We start from the raw sequence: 23,504 nt of genomic DNA, 5'->3' as shown, positions 1-23,504 counted from the left end.
TACCATGGGATGTGCCTGGACATACAAGTTACACCTTTAAAAAGAGCAGGTTGGCAGTGTCCTGATTGCAAAGTGTGCCAGAACTGCAAGTAAGTGAGACTTAAAGGACATGGAGGAGGACAGTGTGAGATTTATGTGCTGTGATTTTAAAAGATCTGTTTTATTAACTGTTCATTTTTTCCAAGAAGTGTAGATTATTTGCCCAGATATATATGTTATGACATTATATTCAGTAGCTGAACAAACCCTTGCGTTGGGAACTTTCTTCTAAAAGAGCTGAGCTGGAACTCCTGCATATTATACCCCCAGAGATACCATTATCGGGGCAGGTTCTGGAGAGCAACAAAACCTTCTGACTTTTTCCTGCTTTTATATAGGAGAATTTTTATCAGATTTACCAAACTAGCAATTACTTTAATGTAGTTCCTTTACAGTGTGGGAACCTGTGCTCTTACTCAGCTGACATTTCAGCTGTGCACGTTCCACATTCTGGGTAGGTCCCCTGGGTTAAGCCCTCTCTTCTATTTTGTAATGTCTTTCAGGGGCAGGTAGAGAGTCATTATGAAAACAAAAACATGGCTCAACTGAACAAAGGAAAAAAGTGACAGGAGTGACATTGGTACACCAGACAAATACTGACACAACGAAACAAAGTTGTTGCAATATTATAAGGGTTCATTTAGAAAACTCTGAGGGCTTGTACAGTTGTTCTCATATAACCTAATCTGATGGGCCCTGCAGAGTTCTTCTGCTTGCTTGAAGGGCTTACTAAAAAGAAATGAGTTTTGTTCAGCTTTAGTCAGATCAGTTGGGACAGTATGAAGGAAAAAAGCCAATTTACTACTGCCTCGTGTACTCAATCAGTCAATGCTTTGCTGTTTTCCAAGCAGAACACTTGGTAGTTGCCAGCATTCAGATTCACACACATTAAAGATGATTTTATTCCTGGTCACACGCAGCTCATTGCTGGCATTTGCTATGAAGTTATAATAGTGAAGCATGCTCAAAAAAGTATCCCTAGAAATGTCATACCATTACAGTATTTCCAGTATTTAGTGGAAAAGTAGAAGACAATGTGATGTTTTCCCACCTATTATTTTATGCAGTATGATGTTTTTTATATAAAATATTTTATAAATAGCCTTTTAAGCATATCTCCATGCAAAGAGAGAACTTTTTTTTTTTTTTTAATATCAGGTCTCCCGGATAATTAAGTAGTATCTAGTGTGTGTAGTGCCATGTATTCTGAAGCTTTATCAAGGCAAATCTTGTTACGCACTTATTTATTGAATTAATGTATTTAAACTAAGACAGAACACAATGCCTTTAGATATTACCAAACTATTTATCTTACTCTCTACACGTTTATTTTATCACTGAAGTTTGTGGTGGAGCTGTTTATTATGTGATTGGAGGAAAATTGAAATCTTCATTTAATGTTTGGTTTGCTCTTGCAGTCATATTGGTTGACATTGTAGGAGCTCTGTCAGTCAGTGGAGATGGCTTGTTTTTTTTCCTTGGAAAAAATACAGTCAGACTGTTTGTAGGAACAAGTACAACTGCATGCTCTTCTCAGAAAGAAATAAAGTACATATTTCAGATTTTGAACAGATTTCAGTACAGAAAGGCCATTAAATCTGCCTAAGTGTGTGTAGATGAAAGTGGGCCGATTTCTGGAAGTCAGAATGATTGCACAGGCTCAGCACTTGTTAAAGTAAGCATAGTGGTCTTCATTCATACTTAAAGATTAATTTATGGGCATTATCTTGGGAGCTGTTTGTAAGTGGTATTCATATATTTTCATATGCTTTGCTTTGTGTCTTCCTGTTTAGACTTCCAGTTAAATAGATTTTTTGCTATGGCTTGTTTAAATAAAGTTTTTTTAAACTACTTGTTACTTTTCTTAGACATTCTGGGGAAGACAACAAGATGCTGGTGTGCGATACATGTGACAAAGGCTACCATACTTTCTGTCTACAACCAGTTATGGATGCTGTACCAACAAATGGTTGGAAATGTAAGGTAAGTTGGAAGGTTTCAGAATAATTCCTTGTCATTATAGGGGACCAATTTTTGTTACCCACATATGCTGTTCTAGGTGTATCGTGGACTGCTGTTGCTGTGTAACATAACTTGTAATATCTGAAGGAATCACACTTGTATGTAGTTGTGTGGCTGTACAGCTGCTCTGTGAGGGTAGCTGTCAGTGCAGGGGCTGAAGCAGCCTGTGTAGGGCAGTAAATCAACCCCCATAGGGGAAAAGAGAAGTGTAGGATCCAGGTGGAGTGGATAACCTTCGCTTAATGACAGCTGCTCTCATGATCTAATGTAAACTAAAATGTAAACTTCATGCTCTGTTATCAGATCCTGGGCAATTTATTAGTATTATCAAGGACAGAAACTTTATTTAATTTAATTTAAATCAGGAAAATGTCAGTTAATGTCAGTTCTATCACATTGTGAAATATCCTAATTAACAACTAAATTCTTGTGATCTCTAGAACTGTAGAGTATGTGCTGAGTGTGGCACACGAACAAGTTGTCAGTGGCACCATAATTGTTTGGTATGTGACAGTTGTTACCAACAACAAGACAACTTATCTTGTCCTTTCTGTGAAAAACTGTGCCTCCAAGACTTCCAGAAAGATATGTTGCATTGTCACATGTGCAAAAGGTAAGAATCCTAATTTTTGTTAAATTGTACTAAAATTCCTAAAGCTTATGGTGAGCTGAATGACATGGATGCGTTTCTGTGAAGGATGTAGACTGTGTTTGATGTTGTGTTGAAGTTGTGCAACAACTTGATCCTTCATCCGTAAATACAATAAACAATAGTAGTTAGTCTTATTTTAATCTTGGCAAATAAGTATTAATTGGCAGTTACCTGGGGAGTACAGAGAAATACGTGCTGCTGCTGCTTCTTACACTGCATCTACTTTGTGAGTAGGCAGACTGTAAGAGTCATCGCCTTAACTTTTAAAGACTGTTGTTTGCCATGGTCTGTTTTTTTAAAATTTTCAAGTATATATTATCTTTTTAATTTTAAATGTTTTGCTATGCCAGTAACGAAACAAACAAACAGAAAAAGTGCTGTGGGGAACCTTTTAGGATGTAGTCTGTATTTCGTATTCAGTGCTATTGTATCTTGCTGTGCAACATCTTGATGTTGCTATAGTGTTGTGGTGTCCAGTTGGCTTGAGTGACAGTTCAGGTCTTTGTGTTTAAATTGCACTGCTTGACATACTGACATATCATACTTATTTGTCTAAAATTCTCCATAATAAAGCATTGGTTGAAATTTGTTTATTTTCCCATAGGAATGGAAACCTGCTATTTTTTAATTTTACTTTTACTAGGATACTTTATATTTTTATTATTAAAATCATAGTCACCCTAAATTAATCTCCCCAGGTGGATTCATATAGAATGTGACAGATCTCCAGGTAGTGAATTGGAGTCTCAGTTGAAAGACTACATCTGCACTCTTTGTAAACAAGGAGAAGGGGATCAGACTCAGTCATGTGATGTAATGGACACTTCTGAACTCATTCCTGAACCTGATGGTGTAACAGGTAATCAAATATAATATTTGTATTTCTAAAATGCTAACATCAAATATCAATATCTGCAGCTGTCTCACTAAGTCTTCTGTGAACCAGCCACTCATATTCTAACCTGTGGAGTTCATCCATTCCTTTATTTAGCAGCAGCTTCTCAAGCGATCCATGGGTGAGCTGTCATCTCAGTATGTTTCTGGCTTCAGGATCCTGTATTGGAGACATGGGCAAATGGGCACCTTAGTGGTGGCTTTCAACCTTCCAGCTCCAGCTTCCCAGCCTGTAGCTGTAAACTTCCCAATTATTTTTTTGGATGTGGTACAGTTCATAAATGTATTAATTTGATAACCTAATTGTTGTATTCATTTGTGCCTAACTACTAAGCACAAGCCAAATTCTGGTAGACGTTCTTGGAGACATTCAGTTTTCCTGTTTCCCTCTTCATGTCCGTCTCACAGTACCATTCTCCTCACTATGTGCAGGTGGGACACAGTAGTGGAAGCTGGACAGTGTTCAAGGGACAGGTTTGTTTAACTAAACAGCTTTTAATCAGGTGTCTTTTTTCAAAATACTATATGATTAGTCATCTTGTTTCTGAAAGATTCTGAATGGACAAATCAATCAAAAGGTGGAAAGGGAAGTTCTGGAAAAGTGCAAAGTTGTTTTGTTTTTTGATTTTTCTTTTAAATTGCCTAGTGACAGTAAGGAAGCACAGGGGGAACTTGGATCTGTTGATCTGAGTCCAGTGGGTCATCCACAAGACCTGTGTAATGAGCTCATAACTGAATGCCTGTGTGTATTTCACACCATGTGCTCTGTTAGATAGCACCTAATCTCATGCAAGCTGAATTTCCTAAGAGAAGTACAGTTGTGGTTAAATTTGGAAGCAAGGTAAAATCTGACAGACTTTGAGTGCGACCATCCAGCCAATTCCTTATCCACCGTGTGGTCTATCTGTCAAATCCATATCTCTCCAATTTAGAGACAAGGATGTCTGGGACAGTGTCAAAGGCTTTGCACAAGTCCAGATAGATGACATCAGTTGCTCTTCCCTTATCTACCACCACTGTGACCCTGTCATAGAAGGCCACCAAATTTGTCAGGCACAATTTGCTCTTCATGAAGCCATGTTGGATGTCACCAATCACCTCCTTGTTTTCCATGTGCCTTAGCATAGTTTCTAGGAGGATTTGCTCCATGATCTTGTCATGCACAGAGGTGAGATTGACTGGCCTGTACTTCCCTAGGCTTTCCTTTTTTCCCTTTTTAAAAATGGGGTTATGTTTCCCCTTTTCGGGTCAGCAGTAACTTCCCCAGAGTGCCATGAGTTCTCCAAATACGATGCATAGTGGCTTAGCAGCTTTGTCCACCAGTTCCCTCAGGACCCTTGGGTGCATCTCTTTGAGTCGAATGGACTTGTGCACCTTCAGGTTCTTTAGATGGTCTCGCACCTGATCTTCTCCTACAGCTGGCGGTTCTTCATTCTCCCAGTCCCTGCCTTTGCCTTCTGCGGCAGTGTGTTTTCCTCTCCTGACAGTGAAGATTGAGGCAGAGAAGTCAATATCCTGGATAACCAGGTCTCCTGTTTCCCTCTGGAGAGGGCCGACATTTTCCCTAGTCTTCCTTTTATCACCGTTGTACCTGCAGAAGTTCTTGTTACCCTTGATGTCCCTGACCAAATTTAATTCTATGGGGGCTTCAGCTTTCCTAACCTGATTCCTAGATGCTCAGACAGTTTTTCTGTGTTCCCCCCCAGGCTACCTGTCCTTACTTTCACGCTCTGTAGGCTTCCTTCTTGTGTTTGAGTTTGTCCAGGAGTTCCTTGTTCATCCGTGCAGGCCTCCTGGCACTTTTGCCTACCCTTCTCTTTGTTGGAATGCATCGCTCCTGAGCTTAGAGGAGGGATACTTGAATATTGACCAGCTTTCTTGGGCCCCTCTTCCCTTCAGGGCTTTATCCCATGGTACTCTGCTAACAGGTCCCTGGGGAAGCCAGTCTGCTCTCCTGGAATCCAGGGTACTGAGTTTGCTGTAAGCTCTCCTCGCCGCCCTAAGGATCTAGAACTCCATGATTTCACGGTCACTGCAACCAAGGCTGCCCTTGAGCTTCGCATTCCCCACCAGCCCTTCCTTGTGGTGAGAAAAAGGTCCAGCATAGAACCTCTCCTTGTTGGCTCCTCTGTCACTTGAAGAAGGAAGTTGTCATCAAGCCTCCTGGCTTGTTTATGTCCTGCTTTGCTGTCCCTCCAACAGGTGTCAGGGTGGTTAAAGTCCCCCATGAGGATCAGGGCTTGTGAGCATGAGCCTGCTTGTATCTATCTATAGAGGGTCTCATTTGAAAGAGTAAAGTTTAAATAATCCTTCTGTTAGGTTTGCTAGCTAGTAGAAGCATTGACAAGCGTACCCTTCTCCCCAAGGAAGAGCAGGACTGTCATCTCAGCTACTAGGGGTAAAATCTGGAGCTATTACATCAGTACAGTCATGCAGTGTTTATACCCAGGAGAACCCTTTTGTACATTAAAATCAGACTTGGAGCCAATCTAAATGATCATTTCCTCAGAGTTAAAATATCACTTTAAAGTTGGCAGAGTCTGAGAGCAGTTTTTAGGTGCTAAAAGTAGCATCACCTAATAGCTTCTGGCCTTTTGAGCCTTGAAGAGACTTTCCTGAACAGAAAGCTGTATTCATTTGACTTTTTTTGTGCTAACGTCTGTGGAGGTTCAGTTCCTTTTGAGTTAACGTTTACTACATACTTTGTTTTTCCTGCTCCTACTTTGTCTAGTGCATTTTAATGGATTTCTTTAACTGAAAAAGCTGTTAGATGAGGAAAAAATAAGTATTTCCTGTTTCTGTGCTCCATAATCATAGTGGCAGCCAAAGAAGCGTTCAGCAGCAACTTTTCCATGCAAATTCCTTCATTTAATATGAGGAACTCACAGATTAAAGTTTCCTAGTTCTAAAGTGGCAAAATTTAGTTTTCGTGTTGTTGAACAGGTGGGTTGAAAATCAGTATTCCAAATGCTGCTAGTAGATGGAACCTTGGATCTATACTATAGGCCACTGTAGTATTTGTATAAAAATTTGAAGCCTTCATGCTGCAAGTTCTGTTAAATTTAGCAGACTGGAATTTGAGAAAAGACCTTCTGTATTGCTCACGTAATGCAAAAATCTGTGACGATGTGTAAATTAAGTTTTCACAATTAGGTGTATGTAATTGCTTTACAGACATTTTTCACTGTCTGAGAGGTATAAAGCCGCTTCAGTGTTAATGAGAAGAGTCTCCCTAACCTTCTCATTGACCTGGTTTGTCCTGACTCCTATCATAAATATCATTCTCTTTAGCCAAAAGGTCAAACGGTGACAGGAACTACTAATAAAGTAATAGAATAAACATCATATCAATTTTGATAACTTCTTTGCCTCTCCTTAAGCTTGTACAAATGAAATGGAAATGGAAAGTGGTGGAGAAGATGTGACATTTCACGAACAACCAATTACTGGTGACGACCCTGGTCAAGAATCAGCTGTTGGATGTGTCACAGACGGTAAGAAAGTGATTTGCAGTCTGAGAAAATGCCAGTACAGACCCTTAAAAACCCTCTTCCATTCAGTAAGGTTTGTGGTACTTTATAAATCTAAGAGGAAAAAGTGCCTGGAAAGCAGTAGGAGACAAATTGCATCAGTTCTACTATCTGAACTCTTGGGCAAGAGTATTAAATTTTTTGCAGAAGAAATATTTTATTGAAGGCAAAGATAATCTTCAGAATATTTGTGTAGGAGAAAGTTGTTTTGCTTGGTGGGACTGACTTTCTCCAAAAGCTGGAAATATAGTTAAATGCTTTTATACACTGGAAGTTTATAGTAAAAACCACTATGCTGCTATTCAAATACAGTCACTCGCATGTGCTCTTCAAGTCTCTTCAGTTTGTAGCTGCAAATAACCGGATTGATTTCCCCTGGTGTGTTTTCGGGCACACTGTAGAACTCTCCAGTTTGTGCTTCGTGGTTGTAACTCCACAAGTATCTATGGTTAAGGATTTTTTCTTTTATTTTCTTCCCTTTGTAAATAACAGATAATTTGTTTAATAAACAAATGTACTCATCGAGACAGGGTGTGCTGCAGTATCTGATCATTAGTGTTCTGGAAATAAGTATGTCTTATCAATCACATATGAAGTACTAGCCAGAGAAAAGAATACAATTAGAATGGTTTCTGGGTCAAGTCCTCTAAATGTGTTAGTGACCAATAACAATGGCAAAGAACTTTCCCAGTATGTCCTGTCCACTCCCAGCTGATGTTGGAGAATGGTTGCTCCAAGGGGAAACAAGAAACCTGCATTTAAAGCCAAAGCAAAAAAAATATCTTGCAGGCTAGCTGTGATCACTCTGTTATGCATCACAGCCTGTGGTATAAGGGCCATAATTTAAAACTCTCAGTGAAGACGCATTCACCATAAAATGCTGGGCTTTGAACTGTAGTGACTGAGGATGCTGTAGCAGTGTGAATTTTCTAAGAAGAGTGCAAGTGTAATAGAAAGTAAGTAGCGTGTCAGAGCATCAGGGTCCATCAAAAGGGGATATGAGAAGCCAAATTCAAAGCAAAGAATGTGATTCTATGTGGAATGGATACAAGACTCTAGAACTCCTTGGTAAAGAAATTTGGGGATGAAAGGTACTTTATTTGGTTCAAGGGAAGGGTAGACAAATATTTTTGAAAGAAATCTATGAGACATTAGTAAATAAAAAACCAGCATCGACTGTTTTTATTTCAGGTGATTTCCTAAAGTCTGGAAGAGCACTAGGAGGGAAATGTTTTATTTGTACTTTTCCTGTTCTTCTTAGCTGTCTGCTTTTTGGAAGTGTTGGGACAGTTGCTTAAAATACATTAATTTATGCTAGCATACATGTTCAATATGCAGAAATGAAAAAGGAGAAGCTGCTTTTAGCAGCCTACCTGGAAACGTGTGTTCAGATTCCTCAAAAATTAATCTTGGGTGTACTTTCTTGTGATTTACTTTGTTGTGTTTCCAGGAGAGAAAAATAGTGATGTACGAAAAATACAGACTACTGTAAACGTAGGTACAAAGATAGATATTTATAGAGCGTATTTTAAGCTATGTATTACATTCACTTAGGTACAGTTATAGGTACTTGATGTGTACCAAGTAGACTTGTTGACTGGTACACTGGTTTAAGTTTTTCTTTTTCACACTGAGCCTTTAATGTGGTTGTCCTTAGTTACAGGCATATCACCAGAAGAAAAGACCACAAAACTGGAAACAGAAGTCTCTGTTGAAGTTAATTCATCTGAAATGGAAATGTCTCCTAAAAAGACACCAGCATCTGGTGACAGTCAGACTGAGAAAATGATGGAAGTGATGGAAAGTGTTCAAGCTGTAATACAGCAGGACTTAGACAAACAAGTGGAAGAGACACAGCTGCCACCACAAGGTAGTGTGGAGGTATCAGAAGTATGCACAGTAGACTCTCGGTCTCTGTCTTCAGTACCCGAGACCATAACTGTGATGCCAGAAATACAGGAGACTGAAAGTAAAGGAGATATTTGTATTCCTGTAGAACAACAACTGGAAATAACAAAAGTGCAAAAAGATGTAGAAAAAGAAGAAAGCCGTGACAAGTCAGAAACACCAGCTCTTCTAGAAGTAGAAACTACTTCCGCACATGAAGGTGTGGCAAATAGTTCACCAGTTGGAGACAAACCCATCAAATCACCAGCTGAGACTTACCCCTCACTTCCCCCATCAGTTAATATAAACAAGACAAATGTGTCTTCCTCGCCAGATGTTTCATTAGACTTGCATTCTGCACGAGATGTACAGCACAGTCAGCCCCCAGCATTGCCTTCCACTGCTGGAAGTGCTGTCCCAACGACGTACATACCAGTCACTCCAAAAATTGGCATGGGAAAACCAGCCATCACCAAACGCAAGTTTTCTCCTGGAAGACCCAGATCAAGACAGGTAAGCATTTCAAATTTCAGTATAATGCATTAAATTCGCCTGTTTTTTTAGGCCATAATATGCATTTATTCTCCTAAGCGAGTGTGTAGTTTATTTCTTTGAGGAAGTAATGTAATGTTAAATAATTGAAAGGTCAGACATCATAAAGGTTCTCTAGTGAGAATTAAAGTTTCTTTCAGCTCATGCTTAGAGGAAAATAAAAGAAAATTTGTTCTATTTTTCATACATATGCTACAAATGCAGATATACCTCATGCTGTGCCTTTTAACTTGCCTCTTAATATTTTCCATATATGCATTTATTTTAGCTAGTATTCTCAAAATGTGTTAAAGTTTCTTAAACTGGCTTTATAGAAAAACCCACTACAACTCCGTTTCTGTTACGCTGCTGGATATTTTCTTGATGGACATTTTTAATGGTATTGTAAATAATTTTGTGGCTTTTTTACATTAGCAAATACCATGCAAGAGCTGTCTGGTACAAATCGTTGTGGTTTGACTAGGATGAAATCTGATGAGTGAAGAGTCCTCAAGTCTGTCGCTTTCTGCCACATCTTGCTCTCTGTTCAAGTCGCGTAGTTGTGGGGAAAATGGTTCATCAATCTGTAGGATTTATTTTGTGTTTGCAAAATGCTATACAAAAAGTATGTCAGTGTGACAAATTACTGTTTCATTTCTCATCACAGGGACTTTTAGGTTGATGATTTCATACTTTTCTGAACCTAGTGTTAAAAAAGCTTTTTATATATTGCACAATTCTTTCCATTTTTATGTGTTAAGTAACAGTTCAGAATTCTTGGTTCTTAAGGTTTGAGAGTGTTCTGAAAGAGTTAAAGTATATAATTAAGGCAACAAACATAACATGAAAAATTAAATTTGGAAGCTTTTAGAGAATCTCTAGGGGTTTTTTTACCCTTGTATACAAGCATGTATAAAAATATTTTTTCTTAATACTCTGTACTGTCTTAAAAATTTAATTTCTCAGCTTATCATGCGATGTACTTAGCAGCTTAGTACCTGTTGTAGCTCTGAACAAGTTACTTGTAAAATTCCTGATCTGTCTTGTAAAAGTATGTTGGAAATCTGTGAAGATTTCTTTTGATTTCAATTAAATTTGTCTTGCGATTTAAACACCTATTAAGATGGAACTTTTGTGAAGCAAATAGCAATTTTCTGGTAAGAAAAGCTTGGGCATACTTAAGTCCCTGTACACTTCCTTGCTTTACATTGATTATCCAATTTTAGCACAGATTGGCACCTTGTGAAAGTCAGTGAAAAATTGTCTTGAGTAAGGAATGAGAAAAATAAATGAAGATCCTGTGGATACTTGATTAATAAAAAATAGACACTGTTTTCCCCACCTTATACCAATCATCTAAATTCAGCTTAACTAGCTGGTAGGGATTTGGGCTTGGGGATCTTTTTCAGACTCTTCATCAGTCAGTTTTTACTGCAGCTCATCTGATTTCCCATGTTGGACATGAAGGAGGCAAGTCTCATACCTGTAGATAGCAAGTGTTTTGAAAAAAGAGAAAAATCTTGTATGTAATAAATGTTTTCTAAAGCCAACTTGATTATTAGGACCTTACGTGGGTTTCCACTGAGTGTAGGAATTCTGTGTTTATTTTGCTGCAGTTAGATTTTTCTACGTCACTGTGCAGTAAAGGATGCATCATATTTGCAGAAATACATACAAACCTTAAACAGTGACAAAATTATCCACACTGCAGTGAGTTTACTGTGTTAACTTCCTACTTTGAGTCTGAGGGACTGAAATGTGTTGAATGGTGGTCTATAGACTGTAAATAAGAGATTTAGAAGTGTCCAGTTACAGGTGGGTGCTTTCCTTTTGAGCAAGAGGTAATTAGACAAATCTGCGATGGGTAAGGCGTGTGTTTAAACATTTTAGCTTTTGGATTGTACACAGAAAGTGGTGTGTTTGTTTGGTGTTTTTTTTTTTTTATTATTATTATCATGTTTATTGCTGTAAATATTCAGTTTTTTCAAAAGAATTGTGTACTTTTCCAAATGGAGAGTTGTAGATAGAAGCAGAAACCTCTAAATATATTTGATGGTCAAAGAACACCTTGTATTTTTAGCTAATTCTACTCAATTTATGTCACGTTAAAAAGTGCACTTTACATATAGTGGGTTTTTTGTTAATATTTCTTCTAGTTCGCAGGAGAAGAAGTGCTATATTTTTCTTGTATTTGTGACAGCAGCCCTATGTATGACTTTCTTTATAAGCAGCTCTTGGGTTTCACCTTTTAGAAACTGATTCACAAATTGGCAAAAGAAAGGAAGAACCTCATAGCTGTAACTGTGATATTCCTTCTGATGCTTTCTCTTGCCTACCTTCAGCGCTCTCCGGACACTTCTATGTGCCAAGGTCTGGTTTGGTTTCCTGTTACATGACAATTCTTTGGGGCAGGTTTGAAGGCAAGTAAGCAGGTTTTCACCAGGTATAAAGCCAAAGAATTAAGCCCTGTTGTTTCTTTGTGTCATACTCTACAGACAGTTCAAAAGGGATGTTTTCTCTGAGTGTCACTAAAGAGGAATTTTGCCTTCTCAAAAGGTGTTAATTTTATGGGTCTGAGGTCTGCTTCTTCCTGTTTCAAAAAAAAACACATAATGCTGCTGTGTTGCTTTGTGTCAGGTCCTGGGTTATGCGATACAAGTGTTACCTTGCAGGTGGATGAGATCTTGGCAGCATGTCTTAGAGGGCAGTGAAATAGGAGAGAAAAGTTACAGAAGTAGGATTGGGTTATTTTTAGTGATTAAGGAGGTTGTGGCTCCTGTACTTGATGAAGCTAACATCAGCTCCACAGCAGCTTTCTTTTGTTGCATAAAGAACTGTCATTGCAGAAGTAGTGCTTTGTCCAGGACTGCACACATCTAAGATGATAGCTCATAAAGAATCTAATTACTCCGTGTGCCTTGAAAACAAGCCAACATTAACCTGTTTCCACAGATGGCAATATTCTTTGCTTTCTTCTAGAAGTTTTAAATCTTTTAATATGTAGTTTACCTTGTTGGAATGTCCTGTTCCTGTTTAAAAAATAAAATAAAATAAAATAAAAAGTTCCACTGCAGTGTGTTTATGGAACTTCATAGGAAGAATAGGAAAAAAAAAATCTGTATTCTGAATATATTGCTTCTCAGTTTTCGAAGACACATACTTCACTGGAGTCAGGGGAATCCATGTAAAGGAATAGTTTCTGATTGGAACTTGTTTTCTTTGAATTTAATACATTGTTCTGGGCAGTAGGACGAATGATTATCCCTTTCTTCAAAATCTATTAAATACAATTGCTAATTAAATATATTTGAATAATCATTCCGTTTCACAATTGAATGCAAAGTTACACGTAATCTGACATGACTTCCTGTATTGGGTCTTAACAGTTTGCATTTGTGATAGGCTTCAGTGCTGTGTCTGCAACACCACATCACTCCTATTTTAAAAGGACTGCACCCCATCTCACAAACTGTGAAGACAACTTTCTGCTTAAAAAGGCTTCATGAGTTGTTTCCAGGGCTGCACTATATGTTGTCACTACCCCTCTCCCCCCAGCATTTTTGCAGGCATCACTACTTTGGTTAGAAGCAACAGGAGAAAATCCATCTTCTAAACAGAAGGGGAGCTGTGTATAGATCCATATGTAGGTGCAGTTATACTGGTAAGAATCACTTGTGCTGGTACAACCTTATTCCACTTCTGAGAAAGTGTTTTTTCTGTGTCAGCATAAGAACTATCCCTAAGGTGCACTGCTACTAACAGTATTTGTTAGGATAGCATATTATCCATACCTTCAGCTACAGGTAAGCTTTAAATCTACATTCAGTGAGAGGACCCTGTATCTGCCAGACTTAGCGTTTCGCTGACTTCCCACAGGTTTTGGTCCATGGGCTATCTCTTTTCTGTTTCTGTTACCCTACTCCATAATGGACCCAAATTGGTTTTTACGTATATCTGAAATTTAGTTGTTCGTAAATTAGAGATACTAATAGCTGCTAGTGTGATAAAGTTTTTACAGTGCTGTACTCACAGTTGTGTCTGTGCAGTGTCATCTCCATGGAATATGCAATTCTCCACCCTTGCTTACAAACTGCAAATTTAGGCTGGCTCTCTTTGATCTTTTTCATATTACTTTTTTTCTGAAGTAGTAGCCTTAAAAGAAGTTGCCATGTAAGTTTACTAATGACTAATCTGATGTATATGTGGTTTGACATGCATCTTCACAAGGAAAATGGGTATTTTTTTTTCTGTGGAGGTATCCTTTCAATAGTATTGGGTATGTTCTATGTATCTGAATTGAAGAAATTTGAAATAGTTTTTTTTGCAATGGCACTGTCTTCTGGAAAGCATAATATGAAATCAGGAAATGGAGGGCATTACAAAATATGCAGCATTGTAAGACTGGTAGGTAAGAGGTGAGAATGGTCTGTAGAATAGTATTGAATAGAAAATGATGAATATTCTACTTTTTTGTTTTATCATAAGTATTATTTTAGAATGCGTTGCATGGAAAATATTATTAGAGGTATTTTAATTTTCATCATGAAGATATTGGTGATTGCTGTTATACGGCTCACTACATATTTCTAGGTTTTTTTAAGAGATTTTCTAAAACGACAGTGAAAAATGCAAAGCACCATGATGGTTTCAAATGTATGTTCTTTCTTGGGTATTACGGGTTTTTTACTGTCTGCAGTTACATGGTATCACTAAGTGTGTTGTTGTGGTGGTAGATGTTGGGGGAAAGAAAGATCAGAAAGGGTCTTTTTTCAATAATTAGTTTTTATTGTGGGTTTTTATGGTTTTTTATGAGGGGAGCTGTATTTTGTACAGATCAAATTTTCTTCACAGCCCTAAAATTACATTAAATGTTCAAGTGCAAATCCAGGTTTGTGCATTTGTGATGGCAGTAGGTTTCATAAAGCCTTAAGCAGAAACACAGTCAGTGGTAATTTAGTGAGATCTCCTGACCCTTGCTGACATTGGGTTTCCTTTTGTTATAATTTACTTGCAGCTGTGTTGTTCAATTTCAAGGACTCAAGAATATGATGGAGAATTAGAACTTCCTGTTTCTGTCACAGTACATAATTATTGCCGTGGTTCTGATGTAAATGAATTGAATAGAACTTTCTCTCCAGTGTTGTGTTGTAATAGGCATTAATTAAAAGCCAAAGTATAATTAATGCATCTCTTTGATGTAATTCATTTGTTCGTAGTATTGTGGAACCATGTGTTTTTAATTAAGTTTATCTGACCAAGAATTCAAATGTTTCTGATCTACAATAAAACTTGGATTAAATTTCCAATTTAATTCTTAACAATATGGTTCATGAATCATATACAATTCATTTTGTTTTGCAAGACCAAGTATTTCATATTCAGATTTAATATTCTATTAGCTTTTTGATCTTTTGAATACACTTAATCACTGGAGAAGTGTATCTTCTTAAAAGGAAAGGAATTTAGTACATCCCAAATAAGAGTAGGTACGTTTAGTTGTTGATTAAGTATTTTCAGCATGTTTGAGAGCTTGAATTTTGACCCCTAGCCAGCGTGCTGCCTCCCTTACAGATTGATGTAAGGATTGTTTCTAAGAGACGAAAGTTTTCTTTGAGTTGCCATATTATAAGAACAGTTACTTACTATGCATTATGAATTTTAGAAATATAGAGAAGCTGCAGCTAAAATTCAGTGGAAGTTTGAACTTTATTTTGATAAAATGGAATGTTCTTTGATATTAGAAACATGGCTAGCATAGTAAAATTAAATTTCCTATTGCCACAAACCTGGTGATGTGGTTGCTAACTTGTGTGACAGCACTTAGTACAACACGAGATTTTGACGGAAAACTGATTAAGAAACTGCAGTGCTTTTGATAGAACAAAAATCAGACTTCAGTCTTGCCAGTTCTGTCTGGTGGAAGTGCTGCAGGCTTGAGGACTGAGATTGACCCCAACTGCAGATATCTGCAGTGTTAAAGATCGGCTCTAGTCACCCTGAGGTTCCCATTAGAGTCACCAGAGAGCAGTAGGGGCATGTGGGGTGAGACTGATCTGGCACCTTCTATCCCGTGTCCTGTGAGCACCCGTTGCTGACGATGCGGGGAGCCCAGGGTGGTTCGGCACAGGTAGAGTGGTGTGTGTTTCAGGGGAGTCACCCCAGGAATGCGTTCAGTAGGTGCATCAAACCTCTGTTTCTGTGGAAGTTTGCTTGGTTCTGCCCGTTTCTGACTCGGTGCAGGTGTGCTGATGTTATGTCATGAATATTATGGCCTTGCATCCTAGATGTGAACAAGGACTCCCGTCCATCTCCAGGTTTGAAGGTGCAAGAAGGCTTCTGCTCAGTGCTGTTCGCCTGTTAGAGGTTGTTGATCCTTTTGATCTGCTGAGTTGTCTGTGCGATGGCCATCTAACCAAAGTCAAGCAAAAAACTGGGATAGCAAAATCTTGCAACATAAGCTGTTTAATTAAGCAGACTCACTTTAACCCAAGTGCAGGTGAGCAGTTGCTGGCACTAGTGGTTCAACTGGAGTATTTTTTGGCAGGGGGAGGACAGCGATGGGAAATTGAAAACACAGAAATAATCTTCTGGCCACTAAGCAGTTTATAGGTTGTGTGTCTGCTTTACCCCCTTGTATGGACAAAATTCTAAATTTTTTTTTTTTGAAGTGCTATGTTGTCCATATTCCTTTTCCCATGCAGCTATAGCTAAACTCCTAGAAAGCAGATTTATACTGAATACCACCGTGTCCACACTGTGGTTGTACCACTTGGACAATGTTGTCATTTTTAACATGCAACTTTTATGTGTAATTAGGCTTTTAGGTCGTAGCCAGACTTTTTCTTTTGGATCCATTGTGCCGGTTTGAATACAGAGCTATGTGAGCGGCTGTAGGTTACTGTCTCCCCAGCTCTGCAAGAAGAAGGCATCATAGGAGCTTTTCCTCCTCTGCTGGAGGGTAAGCGAGATGTTGGCTGATACCTTCATCAGCAGATTCAGCTAACCTGTTTGTGCCTTACGTGGATAGGGGAGGTCTTGCCCGTGATCCTTCTGTCCTGAAAACAGTTGAGGGGCAACCTACAGTCTGAAATTGATATATGTTTTGGTGAGTTGTTGATTCCAGAGGAAGCGTTTCCCATACATTCTTGATGGAGAATTTAATTTTGGAAAAAAACCCCACATTTTGGAAAGCTGTCTCATTTTTCTTAATTCTTATTATTGTACAGAGCAGTATTCAAAGGTGTAAATGTGTTGTGTGAGCCGTTATACCTGTGTGAATAGTTGGGACTATGAGTATGCATGAGGTTATTCCATATCATCCGTGCTATTCTGTTGCTGAATGGCATTCTCAAGAAGGTAAACATATACTTTTCATCTGGTTTGCTTCCAATCTTGGTATTCATTTCTTCTTTCCCAAACTTAGAATTAGGAAAGCTTACTATCTTTTTAAATGCTCTAAGTTGTGAATTTAGAATGAAGTTAGTTATTAAGTCATTGATGGTTGTCTCCCACATTCTTTACTCAGGGTTGGAGGAAGTCTTCCACAGATTTTAATGTGTATAAGGAACCTCAGAAGTTTTTTTTTCTTGTCTGTCTTAGAGTTTTCTTCTTGTTTTGCCGTATTTCTTTTGACAGAGTTACACAATATCTCACCAGGATAGGAACTGTATAAATAGGGATGATGATAATTAAAAAGTTTGTAGGTACAGCATATGGCTGTGTATTATTACATGTATACAGTAACACATTAAAATTGGTACCACAGCATAAGGTGAAAACACTGAGGTGCAAAAAACTTTGTAATGGCGTTTTATAATGGTTTATATGTGGCAAACTAGCAGGAAAGGCATATCTTGTTAATCACCATAGCTATTGTTCTTTCCTCTTTTCCAGTGGTTTATTTATATTCCTTTTCTGTGCTTCTCAAACTAGTTGTTGCTGTGATTGTCAGTAGTTCAGACTCAAAAGACAACTAAGGCCATCTGTTCTTTCAAAATGGGATTTGAAGTGTAAAAGGGGATGTTATCTCAAAGTACTGTCTTCATTTGATGCAACAAAATTTAGGGATATAATTTATTGTTGCTATGATTGCTTGCTTTCAATTTGTATTATGCTTTGTTTATAACACTCATTTTGTTGTACTTAACCATCAGTTGGAGGTTAATATTTGTTTCAGTGTATGTTTCAATGAGAACCTAAAAACTTCCCACCTTCCTGTCAGTGAACTAATTGACTACTTAATGTGGAAATGCCTATGCCTGCATGTGCTTTGCTTTTCAGATTTTTTTTTTGTTGCTTGCTTTTTTCTTTTTTTTTTTTTTTTTTTTTATGTTGCAAAGTTTTATACATCTATTTTCTCACCTGCCGTATCCTAGGGGGCTTGGAGTACCAATAATACAGTCAGCCCACCTTCCTGGTCCCCAGACATTTCAGAAGGTCGGGACATTTTTAAATCCAGACAGCTTCCTGGCAGTGCCATTTGGAGCATCAAAGTGGTAAATAATTTGAATTTATTTTCATGTATCCATTACTATCTTTCTGCTGTAGAGAGTAGTGATGAAATTCTATCTCTCGCAACTGAATTAATCTTCCATTCTATTACTGTTTAAGGCCTTTAAAAATTATTGAAACTCTGGAGCTTTCAGGTTAAAAAATATATGCATTCCAGAGTTTACAGTATGATGGCATTGCCCTGATTTTCAATGGCAAACAATAGCTTGTATTAACAATTTTTTGTGGTTGGCTTTCTGTAACTGTCAATATAAATTCCTGAGAAGGAAAATGTCTTTTTAGACTTGCAGTAAGGTAAGCCAGGCACAGAAAGGAGGAGAAATCTGAAGGGCTGGAATTTTTATTTGATGGGGGAACAAATACCAACTTTCCTGCCTGATTAGATTGACCCAAGCTTATATCCACAGTGACGTTTACTGTTGAAAACACCTGAAGAAACTAAGTGGAATTATTATTTTTAAATAAAGGCAAGAAAGCTAAATTATGAAACTCTGACAAATAACTGTAGCTTCCCAGTTACTTATTTTCATCTCACTTTAACTTTCATGCTAATTTTGTTTTAATTTGACATTAGCTTAGCTTTTGCTGCTTCAAGCATTAATTTCAGCTTAATATTCAGCATTAACATTGATACAAGTATGTGCTTATTCCTGTTACTACTTTTGTGACAATAACAATACTGATACTTGGTCTGAAACAGACAAAATAAGAAACATGCTGGAAGAGTTTACATCTTAAAAAATTTTATGTCCTGTGTGTGCATATGTATTAGCTCCATATATATGTAAGGACATTTTTTCTTTCACCTTAGTACATATAAATACTTCAGCCATCAGTAACATCCTTCCTTTTACTTCCTAAAATAGCATTGCATTGCATTGCCTCGTTGTGTAAGAGTCAATTTAATTTCTCCTTCCATTAGTAGATGGATGTTCATAAAATTTTAACCTTGGTATGCTTGGATTCTGCCTTTAATTATAACCAAAAACTTCTGTATCTTGTTTAAAACAGGACTTGGCATATTTGAAAAAAATACTGTTGGTAATATTGAGCCCATAGTGCTGCTTTCCATCCAGGGACCTCCTGTCTCCGTCAGTAGAAACTGTTCATGTCTGTTGGCGACACCGTCCCCACGGAGCTTTGTGGTTCCGTCAACATTGATTTATTGAGTAAATGTTTTGTCTCGGTATTAAAAGTAGTTTCCAGCAAACGTTTGGATATAGACACTGTATCTAGATACTTTGTGGATGGAGTTGGGCTGTATTAGGAACCGAGATTATTCACAAATTTGAAATGCAATAAATAATATCATTGCTTATTTCGTAGTAGGAAAGGCATTTATTTGAATATATACCATAATTATCATCATTTATACAGATCAGAGGCTCTGAAACATGTTGTAAAGATATCTGATATACCAGCCAGAACTGATATGTCAATATGTCCTTTTGCTCTCTGGAAAAATATTAAGGAGGATTGGGGATCCTCTTTGTGTTCAGTTCATTTTGAAATTAAAAAAAATAAAAGAAATTCAAACTAAACCACAGTATTAAAATCAGGCTATTATTAAAAACATACTTGCTTTTCCACAGTTAATTGTAGTTGGACATATTGTGAGTACTCCAGAGTACACAACACTGCAACTGTATGTCTGCATCTAGAATAAGGAAGCGGGAAAAAGCTGTCTAAAAATAAGTGGATATTTTGTAAGAAAAACACCGTATTATTGGAAGTGTTGATCAGAGTGTTACTGATGTAATTAATGTAAAAAGCTCCCTCTGTGTCTGCTGAATTAAGAGAGTTTGGTGGAGCCAGCTCCTGCTTCTCTTTGGGAACAGGATTGAGTCCTAATAACTTCCAGTGTTTGCTTGATTATTCATAGCGTAAGAAAAGCATCTATGTTTGCAAGTAATCAAGTGTCCAGACTCTATTCAGAAGTACCATGACTGTCTGAGCTGACTGTTTAAAAAGAAAAGAAAAATGAATCGCAGAATAGAGGAGACTTATGCTGGACACTTTGCAACTGTTGAAAAAAAAAGCATTTCCATATTTCCAGTTATTCCTGAGCAGAAAATAAGCATTTCTGGTTTGGTCTGCTTTCTCACTGGTGATAAAGGTGATCATATTGTGTAATGTAAGTAGTTAAAAGGTGTTTCACAATGATTCATGCAGTGACTTAATGACTGTGGCCTAGTATGCTCATACTCACTTGAAATCATAGAGTGGTTTTTTACTTATGTTTTTCCATAGATTCATTGAACAAGTTTGAATCCCGTATAACAAAAGAATTTCAGGTTGCATTTAAATTGTTATCGTATGTTGAATAGGGCCGTGGATCAGGATTCCCCGGAAAGCGGAGGCCACGTGGTGCAGGTCTTTCAGGAAGAGGTGGCAGAGGTAGATCAAAACTCAAAAATGGAGTTGGGACTGTAGTCATTCCAGGGGTAAGAACATTTATTTTTAAGTCATATTGGAGTCTGTTGATATAATTTTATTCAGCTATAATTCTTGTATTGAAATACTGTGTAAAACCAAAGAGCACTATAAAGCAGAGGTGTTTGATAAAGCTTGGCTATTACTAAGTGTTGGTGAAGAAAAACTAGGGCAGTGTAGCTTAATGGACCTGAAGCAATTTTATGCTGCTCGTGCTACTTCAAGGGACAACTGTTGGGAGTCTTAGGGTACTCCTTCCATTTGCTCGGGTGGAAAACACACAGGGTAAAGGCAGCGCTTACTGGAACAACACAAAAGAGGAGAGCAAGGCATAAGAATGTAACAGCAGCTGTAGCAGATCAGACTAGAGGTTCTTCCACTCTGGGGACCAAAACTGAGTGCTGGGGGAAGAGTGGAGAAACAGAGGAGGCCTAGAGGAGACACTTAGCAGTTTGTGCCCTGGGGACTCGATGAACAGGAGGCGGTATCTTTGTCTTCAGCAGCCTGTGTGGGAGCTTTCTTTCATGAATTTGTCTACTTGCTTCTAAAAACTTTTGGAAACCATGTTAACCTTTTTTAGTTCTACAGTTCATCAGCCTGCTTTAAATTGCTGCCTGCTGGTTTCATTGCCTGCTCCTTAGTGCTCTTACAGCAGAGGCGGTGGAGAGTTCTGTATTCACCTCCTCCGTCCATGCCACTCAATTTCTAGAGATCTCCATCATTTCTTCTCCTTTTCCTTACACTCTTCCCTTGCTGGTCTGGAGAATCCCAGGATTTTGAGTTGTTCCGTGTATGGAAGCTACTCCATTTTTTTGATCATCCTTGTCAGTTGTTTTGTCATGTTCATTGTTCTGCTTTGTGGACTTCATCTACCTCTTTGTAGCCCAACACTCAGCTTTATGAAGTTCTTGTGCAGTTCTTCACAGTTGTCTTTTGTTTTTTATTACTGTGAATATCTTAATACTGTTGGCAAGCTTTGTCACCTTGCTTGTCGTTTGATTTTTCAAATTGCACATGAGTGTGTTGAACACCATGGCTCGTTAGCAGGCACCTGTGTCAGATTTCCCCTGTTGCTATTCTCCCACTCTGTTTTTTGTGCCTTGTGTTTAGACCATTCCTCTTAATTCTATGTCAGTTTACCTTTTTTTAAGGAGCATCAGTGAAGGGCTTTGCCACAAGAATTTGATAATGGACTAAGTTATGTCAGTCAGATTTCACTGTCCACGGGCTTGCTGACTCCTTCAAAGAGCTCTGTTAGATCTTGTTTTACTATAATTAAAGCTTCCTTGACTCTTTAACAAAATGTAATATATACCAATGTGGCTGCAAGTTCTCTATTGTGGTTGAATGTCAAATACTCTGTAGGACAGTATACAGCTTCGCCCCCAGAAGCCCTTAAAAAAGTGGGTGTTACGTTTGCTGTTTCCCATACAGCACTGAAGTGATTTCTAAGCAGGTCATTGATCACTGCGATTGATAGTTAAGCTATTTCATACTAGAAGTCCTTTTAAATCTTACACAGACCTGGTCTGCTCCTCGTAAGAGGGATTTTGGTATGAAAAACTGTTGGAAATCTGGACTGGAAAAAAATCCATATTTTTTTTCCTGCTACAGACTTGGCTTCTTTGAACATTCTTTTAAAAGTTTCATTATCAATCAGCCCTGCAGATTTTGGGAGGCATCCTGTTCCTCATGTTCAGAAATGGGCTTACTCATTTTTATGTCTTTATGAAGTAATTCCTCAGACTCTTTAGAGCTGCTTTTTTGTGTTCTTACATACAATCTGTTTGAGTTTATGCAGCATTGTGCCAGTTTTTACTCCCTATATAGTAATTTCTTGGAATTTTTTGGTATTTGTGATCTGGGAAAGGAACAAACATCACTATCGTTGTTCCCTTTTAAAGTTTTGGATGGTCAAGATTTGTAAGCAAATACATAATTTTAAAAATATAGGATGAATTCCACTCAGCTTAGTCATAGGTACCTTACTGAATTGGAGGCATTCACATAATTATTTAGTCCTCAGTACAGGAAAGGCATGGACCTGTTGGAGCAGGTCCAAAGGGCCACGGAAATGATCAGAAGGATGGAACACCTCTCTTATGAAGAAAGGCTGAGTTGGAGTTGTTCAGCCTGGAGAAGAGAAGGTTCCTGGGAGACCTTATTGCGGCGTTTCAGTACTTAAAGGGGGCTTACAAGAAAGATGAGGGACAGACATTTTAGTAGGGCCTGTAACAATAGGACAAGGGGTAATGGTTTTAAACTAAAAGAGGTTAGTATCTGTATTTGAAGGGAAGCTGAGTTTTATGAAACAAACTCTTAAAAATTTTTTCTGACTGAACAGAGGATATTGAGTTAGGTAAATTGTTATAAATAAAAAATGGACATCACTCTACACAATTTCCTATAGAAATTTGATCCTGTGACTTGTCAAATAAATGGCAGCTTCAGAGATCTAGAGCAGAGATGTGACTGTCTTGTGATAGAGTAGATTAAAGTAGCAATACCAAGAGATGAGCCTTGTCATAGAATCATAGCACAATTTGGGTTGGAAGGGACCTTAAAGATCACCTAGTTCCAACCCACCTGCCATGGATGGGACACCTTTCACCAGGTTTCACAAAGCCACATCCAGCCTGCCCTTTAACACCTCCAGGGATGGGGCATCCACAGCTTCTCTGGGCAACCTGGGCCAGTGTCTCATCACCCTCACAGTAAAAAATTTCTTCCTACTATCTAATCTAAGTCTACCCCTTTTCGGCTTAAAACCATCACCCCTCGTCCTGTGACTACACTCCCTGATCAAGAGTGGCTCCCCATCTCTCCTGTAGCCCCCTTTAGGTACTGAAAGGCTGCTCTAAGGTCTCTGCAGAGCCTTCTCTTCTCCAGACTGAACTCTCTCAGCGTATTATGGGAGGTGCTTCAGCCCTCTGAACATCTTCATGGCTCCTCCTCTGAACTCGCTCCAGCAGATCCATGTCCTTCTAATGTTGGGGGCCCCAGAG

The 23,504-nt window shown here is 38.2% G+C and overlaps 1 protein-coding gene across 1 annotated transcript; it reads left to right on the top strand.

Annotated features, from left to right (window-relative positions):
- Positions 1 to 9: 9 nt before the first annotated feature.
- On the top strand, positions 10 to 20,541 carry LOC104467519 (histone-lysine N-methyltransferase 2C-like; the record flags this gene model as incomplete). The annotated part of the gene is made up of 7 exons (XM_010081318.1): positions 10 to 89; positions 1,908 to 2,022; positions 2,502 to 2,674; positions 3,412 to 3,572; positions 6,988 to 7,101; positions 8,795 to 9,537; positions 20,394 to 20,541. Coding segments are annotated over exons 1-7 (1,534 nt in total), but the record flags the coding sequence as incomplete, so codon positions are not given.
- Between the last annotated feature and the right edge of the window lie 2,963 nt (positions 20,542 to 23,504).

The sequence above is a fragment of the Pterocles gutturalis genome, unplaced genomic scaffold (genome assembly GCF_000699245.1).
Source record: "Pterocles gutturalis isolate BGI_N339 unplaced genomic scaffold, ASM69924v1 scaffold19291, whole genome shotgun sequence".
Classification (NCBI taxonomy): Eukaryota; Metazoa; Chordata; class Aves; order Pterocliformes; family Pteroclidae; genus Pterocles; species Pterocles gutturalis.
Note: the sequence above shows the minus strand (reverse complement) of the source record. Positions and strands in the feature narration are given on the sequence as shown.